At 31.6% G+C, this 9,507-nt stretch overlaps 1 protein-coding gene across 1 annotated transcript; it reads left to right on the forward strand.

The window, feature by feature from the left end:
• Positions 1–1,351: 1,351 nt before the first annotated feature.
• On the forward strand, positions 1,352–1,929 carry BDBG_16198 (uncharacterized protein; the record flags this gene model as incomplete). The annotated part of the gene is made up of 1 exon (XM_031724197.1): positions 1,352–1,929. Exon 1 carries the CDS (start codon positions 1,483–1,485, stop codon positions 1,927–1,929), a length of 447 nt encoding a protein of 148 aa, XP_031576029.1. The 5' UTR covers positions 1,352–1,482.
• Positions 1,930–9,507: the final 7,578 nt, after the last annotated feature.

The raw sequence follows: 9,507 nt of genomic DNA on the forward strand, positions 1-9,507 counted from the left end.
CTGTAGTTGTCTAGTCTGAGTATGAAGAATTAACAGAACTTCTTCATTCATCTCACTCAGACACTGCTTTTCAAGAATTTTACTTACTTTTTTAAGTTTCTGTATTTCAAGAACTTGTTGTTTATCTATTTCTTCTCTCTTTCTTCTCTTCAGAATTTCAATCTCAGAAATAGCATTTGAGAAAGCATTCTTTTCCATGTCAACTGAGTGTACTTTTGAACTCATTGTTCTTACTCAATGAAAAGTTGATCAGACTAATTCAATTGAGATATTTATTAAACTCTTTTTGAATTGAAAAGTTGGTCAGACTGTTTCAATTAAGAGGTTTCTAAGTCTGTTTTCAATTAAAAAGTTGATCAGACTATTTTAAAAGAAGAATAACAGACTTTTGTGTATAAAACATCTGATTTTTTTCACACTAGTTCAGTAACTAGGTTAGATTTTTGAAGAGAATCTAATAAACTAAAATTGATTTTTAAGATAAATCAATAAACTCTTTACAATCTCTTTCTTGAGATACAGTGAGGAAAAGTATGATATCAATTGATAGTAAATCAGATAATATAACAGTTTTTGAGAGAAAAACTGACAAAAAATAAATCAATTTTTTGCAGAGAAATTGATTAAAACTATTTAATTTTATTCTAAATTATTCAATTCTTCTCACACAACAAGTGTGCAACTCAAACCAGTTAATAAAGAGTGTAAAAAAGAATTAAGTATTAATGAAAGCTCTTCAGTCACTGAAAAAGTAATTCTTACTTAAAAGAATATGAAATTATAACAGAAAATAACTCTGTTTTTAATTCTTTGTAAGAATATTGTATAAAACTCAGAGAAAAACACCTTACTTTTTCAAGAGAAGTAAAAAACTATTTCTAAAATCTTTTTTTTGCATTAACTGCTGCAGAAGAATGAGATAGAAACTGCTAAGATATGCACTACTGTATATCTTCTATCAAGACTTTCCCTCTTCAGAGTCTTAATATTATAGAGAATATAAGTCTGTTTCTATATAATAATGTAAATATTGCCAGTGAGATGTAGAGAAACTGGTTATTTATATCTCAAAATAGAAGACTTTGTCAATGATTATATCAATATAGAGTTAATTCTCAAATTCAATAGAAATCTAGTGTTGCTGTTCTCAATCTCTTGCAGAATCTATTGAATATTGAGGTATTAAAACTAGATTTAATATATCTTACTGTGCAGGGATCAAAGGCTCAGTCAGACCTTGAAGTATACTGATTTTATAGTTGTTGTGTCTGCTGATAATGTATCAAGCACAGTTGCTGAGGTATCTTTTTGTACTTTTCCGTCAGGGATGGGCCAGATTGAGAGGGGTGGTACAAGGGTGAGACTTGGTGTTGATGTCTAGATACACTGAAGACAGACCGCGGAGGTTGCACTTCAGAAGTGGCTGTTGGTTATGTGCTTGATATTATCGCCGAGGTATCTTTTTGTATTTTTCTGCTGGGGATGGGCCAGATTAGGAAGGGTGGTACGAGGGTGAGACTTGGTGTTAATGTTTTGGAACATCAAAGATGGACAGGGTTTTCGCGGAGGTTGCTCCTCAGATATCTCCACAACTACAGATCGGGGATCTTCCAAAATCGAGAAGATTGGTGCATATGGCTAGGTCTCTTCACCTTACAATTTGTATGGCAATTTGGCCCGGGGTTGTGGTGTGGTAGGGGAGAATGGGGGATAATCCCACGCAGGAGTTCCGAACGACGTCTGGTTCACATTTGGCTGGATAACTCCACCACCACACGGGGTATGCGGTCGGCGATGGGGTCAAAATGCTCGTATGATCGAGGGCTTTTCGATGGATCTATCGGCGGGTTCTTATTCGAAAAATCGAGCGAGTTCGTGGTGGAGCGGTGTTATGTGAGAACATATGCATTGAAAGAATCAGAGAGATGAATCTTATACAACTTAATCAATGATTCATAACTTATGAAATTAAAGATGCAAGATCTGAGTGAATTATAATTATTCACAGCACTATCATCAGTGTTGAAAAAGAAGAGACTTACAATTAAAAAGTCTTGTAAGATAAGAGAAATTATAGACACTTATGAATCAGATGATCTCACTTATTCTAATCTTTTCATAATTATAAGAAAAGAATGAGAAGCAATGAAGAAATCAGGTGAATATCACACTTCAATAAGTAATGAGACTGTAGTCAGTTGTATGATAATGCACTGCAGACAGCAGATGTAACATAGTAAAGAGTAGTCTCAAAGCAGCAGACTTGCATATGAGTCAGGTTGCAGAAGAAAAAGAAATTCAGAGTTGAATTTAACTGTTTACATCAGTTTAATCACAGAGATTACAGAGAATGAACTATCTGAAACATCTGCAGATATGTGAGATCAAGTCATCTTAACTTCTGAGAATACTCAGAGATTGAGTAAGATTAGTTTTAATAAGCTGTTCACTGTAGTGATCTGAGTGAGTGAAGAGAGATAGTATAATACATGAGACAGAATTACAAAAGATGAAAGCTGCTGAACCTAGTCACTGAACACTGTATTATATAGAGATTGTGTAAGAGTAGTGACTAGCAGATAAAGAAAAAATGTAAGAAAAGAGATAATGAATTAATCATCAACTGTAAGAATCAGCTGTAAAAGACAAATGTTATTATACACACTTTATTCATTTTCATATATTATATATTTAAATCTATTTTCAACATCACATCATCTGAAAAATATCAAAAACAAAGAAAATCTCAAAACTTAAGATCTGTAAGAAATTTGAGAGCTGTAAGCTGCTCTTATAACAATGCTGTGCATGTCTCTGATTTCTCTATCACTCTGTGTATAACATTAATGTTATTTATCACAAGATTGACTGAAATACTAATATAGAAATGCACATGCATATGCATAGAGAAATTGAAGAAGAGTGCAGAACTCACAGAATCAGAAGTCAGAGCAGAGAGAGCAGAGACAGAAGAAACAGAAGAAGAAGAAGACACAGAACTGAATAAATGACAGTGAGAGTCACTCAGAGCTGAACACTTATGATTCAGTGTGTGTACAATCTTTCTCATAGAAGAGGAAGAGAAAGTGATAGAAGAAGCTTAAGAGTGAAAGAAGATAGTCTTAGCAGCATTATCATCTTTAATTAGAATGATCTCTGACACTGAAGCAACTAAGAATCATTGTTAGTATATGAAAATTATAAAATCAGAGATGAGAACAGTTACTGAATGAACACTCACTGATCTTAGAGTTATATATGTAATTACAACACACACAAGACTTCTCAGAAAGAGAGAGAGAGACATGAGAAAATGCAGAAAGTAGAACACAGTGTGTGAACAGCTTATTCTCACAATGACATCTCAGACAAGATGTACAAGTCTTACACTCACAGGTGTAAAAGAGTACAATATTCATATTCTCATTTCTGAAAACACAGATATCTTTTATCTGCATTATGAAGTCAGATAACAGATGCTAGAGAATAGACTGATACAGATCTATTATTCTGAAGAAATTCATCAGAGTGAATATCTCTGTAATATTGAACTTTACAGTTGTAAAAAGCTTCTTAATATCTGTGAATGTCATGACTTTGTACACAGTAAAACTTATAACAATTTCTTCTAAGAACAGAAAAATCAGTGTCAGAAAGAAAAGATGAAAAAGAAAAAGACTTATAATCTCAATACTGTTAAGAAGAGAGGTGATTCTTCAGTATAAATGAACAATTATCTCATTATAAATATTTAAAATGAACATAATAATCAGCATCTGTAATCAAGCTTCAGATAGTTATATTATATACAGTCTTCATATAATAAATTATTCTGAGAGTCAGTAAGAAGAACAGAAGTATACACACTGAGAAATGTGATTTATTAAGTTCATATAATATCTCCTTGAAACAGAGAGAGCTGATAATGAAAGCAGAGACAGTAAAACCAGAAGTAGCAGAAGTGAGAATCACAGGAACAGAGATAGTAAGAGCAGGAGAATCAGACACAGAAGTAAGTGTAGAAGATTGAGAAGCAGTAGAGAAAGAAACAGAGAGAAGAGCAGCAGAGAAAGAAGTAGTTGAAGAGATAAAAAGAGACATGAGAGACCTAATTATATATAATACAGACAATTTCTTCATTATCATATTCTTCAAGTTCTTAATCAATGATTTAATATTGAGTTCACTATTATCAGTAAATGCAGAGCTGTCAATGTATGAAAATTCTATATAAATAAAAACAAACATATCAGTATCTGCATTCATATAAAATCATGCTAGAAAACACAATCAGAAACTCACTGAGAAGAAAAAAACAGTCAAGAATGTATGAGAAGATGAAGAAGATGTGTCATTCATGATAATACATTCTGATGATTATTAGAAGATAAACAAGTCTTGATTATATTTCATCATGCATTACACTTACTGCTAATAAACTGTCTGATATGAGCACTACAATGACACTTGTTGTGAGAACAGAGAGCTATTATCAGAAACACATATAATGTGATAGATGAACAGATAGAAAGAGTTGAACAGAAGAAGAAGTAGAAATCTTGAATGATGATAATATTTGATGATGACAATAATAAAGAAGATGATTAGAGGATGAGAAAAGTTAGTGAATGAGAAGTGTAATATAGTGAAAGTTTCTTTATGAGGGTGTATGCAGAACACTAGCTGAATCAGGAATAGATTACAAGATTGTGAACACTAGTGATGTGCTAATCCGCATGAAGCTAGGGCAGACATCATGATCACATGAGCGTGACCAAATCTGGTGAGAGAGGATGTGGTTTGAAAGAATGTATGACTGTCAGATAATAACACAGCCGCTTCTGAACTTGCTTACAAGTGTAAAGAGGGCCATAGCGGCCACTAATTAATTTAGCATACAATATTACAATATATAAGAAGCCGGCGTACGCCTGTAATCGTACGCTGGCAAGCAACCTTTGAATCACAAGAGTCAAGAAGATTCTCATGAATGCAAAGATAAACTGTCTATAGAAATTCACAAAGCTCAGAAATATCTGAATCTTATAAATACTAGTTAGCTTCAGTTATAATAGAATAGTCTTAATTTATAAAGATTTCATCTGAATATCATCTGTGATAATTACATATTCTAGGAAATTAATCTGATGAGCACTGAAGTTACACTTTATAAGCTTAATATACAGTTCTGTCTCATCTAAGATCTTCAATATACTTTATATATACTCAGTGTATTCTTTCTTCTTTATAAAGTATATCATCACATTATTCAGATATATTATCACAAAGATATTTAGATATACATGAAGTGTTTTATTAATGAAAGACTGAAATACTGTAGAAGTATTAGTCAAATCAAAAGATATTACTAGATATTCAAATAATTTCAGTACAGTTCTAAAGACAGTCTTTTATTCATTCTCAGACTGTATTTACAGCTGTGTATATATATTAATCATATTCAGTTATATGAATATAACAGCTTCTGTGAGACAGTTGATCATATTCTTAATCAGATATAGAGAGTAGTGACTATTATCTTAAAGTTCAGATCACAGTAGTCTACACACAATCTGAAATCTTTATTCTTCTTCTTTATAAATATCACCAAAGACTCTTATCAAGTCTTTACTAACTACTAAGATCTTATTATCATACAATGCACTGAACCGCCCCACCACGAACTCGCTCGATTTTTCGAATAAGAACCCGCCGATAGATCCATCGAAAAGCCCTCGATCATACGAGCATTTGGACCCCATCGCCGACCGCATACCCCGTGTGGTGGTGGAGATATCCAGCCAAATGTGAACTAGACGTTGTTCGAAACTCCCGTGTGGGATTATCCCCCGTTCACCCCTACCACACCACAACCCTGGGCCAAAGTGCCATACAAATTGTAAGGTGAAGAGACATAGCCATATGCGCCAATCTTCTTGATTTTGGAAGATCCCCAATCTGTAATTGTGGAGATATCTGAGAAGCGACCTCCGCGAAAACCCTGTCCACCTTTGATGTTTCAAAACATCAACGCCAAGTCCCACCCTCGTACCGCCCTTCTCAATCTGGCCCATCCCCGGCAGAAAAATACAAAAAGATACCTCAGTGATAATATTAAGCACATAATCAATGGACACTTCTGAAGTGCAACCTCCACAGTCTGTCATCAGTGTATCTAGACTTCAACACCAAGTCTCACCCTTGTACTACCTCTCTCAATCTGGCCCATCTCTGGCAGAACAATATAAAAAGATACCTTGGCAACAGCATTCAATACATAATCAGCAGACAATGAGTCAACAGCATATCAATAACTATAAAATCAGTATATCTCAAGATCTGACTGAGCCTTTGATCCCTGCACAGTGAGATATATTAAATCTAGTTTTAATATCTCAATATTCAATAGATTCTGCAAGGGATTGAGAACAGCAACACTAGATTTCTATTGAATTTAAGAATTAACTCTATATTGATATAATCATTGACAAAGTCTTCTATTTTGAAATATAAATAACCAGTTTCTCTACATTCTGCTGACAATATTTATATTATTATATAGAAACAGACTTATATTCTCTATAATATCAAGACTCTGAAGAGAGAAAGTCTTGATAGAGAGTATATAGTAGTGTATATCTTAGCAGTTTCTATCTCATTCTTCTGCAGCAGTTAATGTAAAAAAAAAAAAGATCTTAGAAATAGTTTTTTACTTCTCTTGAAAAAGTAAGATGTTATTCTCTGAATTTTATATAATATTCTTATAAAGAATAAAAAACAGAGCTGTTTTCTGTCATAATTTCATATTCTTTTAAGTAAGAATTACTTTTTCAGTGACTGAAGAGCTTTCATTAATACTTAATTCTTTTTTACACTCTTTATTAACTGATTTGAGTTGCACACTTGTTGTGTGAGAAGAATTGAATGATTTAGAATAAAATTGAATAGTTTTAATCAATTTCTCTGCAAAAAATTGATTTATTTTTTATCAGTTTTTCTCTTAAAAACTGTCATATTATCTGATTCATTATCAATTGATATTATACTCTTTCTCACTGTATCTCAAGAAAGAGATTGTAAAGATTTTATTGATTTATCTTAAAAATCAATTTTAGTTTATTAGATTCTCTTCAGAAATTTAATCTAGTTACTGAACTAGTGTGAAGAAAATCAGGTGTTTTATACACAAAAGTCTTTTATTCTTCTTTTGAAACAGTCTGACCAACTTTTCAATTGAAAACAGACTTAGAAATATCTCAATTGAAACAGTCTGATCAACTTTTCATTGAGTGAGAATAATGAGTTCAAAAATACACTCAGTTGATGTGGAAAAAGATGCTTTCTCAAATACTATTTCTGAGATTGAAATTCTGAAGAGAAGAAAGAAAGAAGAAATAGAGAAATAACAAGTTCTTGAAATACAGAAACTTGAAAAAGTAAGTAAGATTCTTGAAAAGCAGTGTCTGAGTGAGATGAATGAAGAAGTTCTGTTAATTCTTTATACTCAGACTAGATAACTACAGAAGATGATCAAGTTCAAACTTGAAATCTCAAACACAGTTCAAAAAACATTGAAAATTCCTAGTATAATCACTGACTCTTTATCTTACTCTTCTTCTTTCTTTTTTCCTACTTCTTCTTCTTCTTTGAATTAGAAGAAAACATATACTCAAGCAGCTGAATCTGCTGTCTCTAAATCTGCTGTCTCAAAACCTGCTTAAAATCCTGAGAAAACTGAGAAGAATACTGCTCATATCTCTATTCATAGAAAAGTGAAAAAGAAAATGTAAAAAGAGAAAAACTTCTAAATCTTCAGAAATAGAAGACTTATTCTCAAAGTCTTAAATCAGAACATTCTGCAAAGAAACAATCTAAACTCAAATCTCATTTTCAGAATCAGAAATAAAATTAATCAGCAGTTCTTTTCTCAGTTAATAACTGATATTGAAGTTTAAAAACCAGTTATAGCTTTAATTAAGCTATCATTCTTTGAAAACTTCATCATTCTGACTACAATGCCTGAATTCAGTGCTGAATTCCTTATTTAGAATGCAAATCTCTGAAAGTCAGCAGTAGAATCTTTGTTAAACACAACAATTCTATCTGAAAGAGATGAAAAGTGAGACAAATTCATTCTTCATAATATTTCAGTTGAAATTTTTGACTGTGAAGAAGAAATGCTACTTCTTAAAAATGAATTGAAAGAATACAACTCTATTCAACTGAGAAAGAAGCCTGTATGACTAAATTCAATTAAGTTCAGATAAAGCAGGAGAAATGCCTCTATTCTAGTATATATAAAAATACTTAAACAGTCAAAAATCTCTGAAGTAAGAGTAGCAGGTTTAAAAATGAGAGTTCATGAACACAAAGACTCAAGAATGAATCTCAAAGCTCAAACACAGTGTTTAAACTGTCAAAGATATGAACACTTTGCAATCTCATGTTTTAGAGACTCAAAATGTGCATTCTGTGTCAGAGATTACAAAACTAGTAAGTATAAATGTGAAATATGCTTAAAAAGAGATGAAATATATCAACACACTCTGCTTAAGTGCTCTAATTGTAAAGAAAAACATGCATCTAGCTTAAAAGAATGTATGTTTACTTCTAGAACTCAAAAAAACTGAAGAAAAGATAAAGCTTAAAGTCAATCTAGAACTGAAGAGAAGAGTCAAGTCAGTAGACTTACAACTGCAAGCTTAAAAAGAAGAAACTCTCAACTATCTAAATCTTCACACTTCAATTCTTCAGCTAAATGTAAACAGAATTTGAATTCTCAAACTTCTGTTAAGATTAGAGAATTGAGAAATAACTCTGATGATAAACTAGATATAATACAAGCAGTTGAGATCTCTACTTTTCAAAATAGTTGTAATCTACTATCTGATGATAGTAACTAGATTCTACTCTATCTCTACTCTCTTTTAGTATGAATATACAACAAAAACAATAAAAAAAGTTTAAAAACTCTTCAAAAATCACATTTATTCAAAATAATGTAGATAGAAACTTAAATTATATTTATTCTTATCTTTAAATTGTATTTAAATAAAAAGTTGATTTTATACTACTTCAGAAACTGAATTTTGATACTGAGTAAAATTATATTATTTCTCATTCAAGCTACTACTGCTTTCTATCTCAAAAGTCTGAGATAAAGTCAAGAGTAGTGATCTATGAAAGAAAGAGATCAAGATATCAATTTAATCTAAGATTTGATATCATGTCTGACTCTGATATTCTGATGAGTGATATTATAAATAAAGAAAATGAGTTTAATACTATACAGCTTATAAATATCTATAATAAAAAGTCATTGAAGAAAAATAACAATATCTGAATAATTAATAGAGAACTTCTGAATATAACTTCATTAAGAAACTCTATAATTATAGAAGATTTCAATGCATATTATCTCTGATGAAATTCAGAATGCAAGAGAGCAGTGAGAGCTGATAATCTGATTGAATAAATCTTTGAGCATTTAATAGATTTGATTAATAA

The sequence above is a fragment of the Blastomyces gilchristii genome (assembly GCF_000003855.2).
Source record: "Blastomyces gilchristii SLH14081 genomic scaffold supercont1.1, whole genome shotgun sequence".
NCBI lineage: Eukaryota > Fungi > Ascomycota > Eurotiomycetes > Onygenales > Ajellomycetaceae > Blastomyces > Blastomyces gilchristii.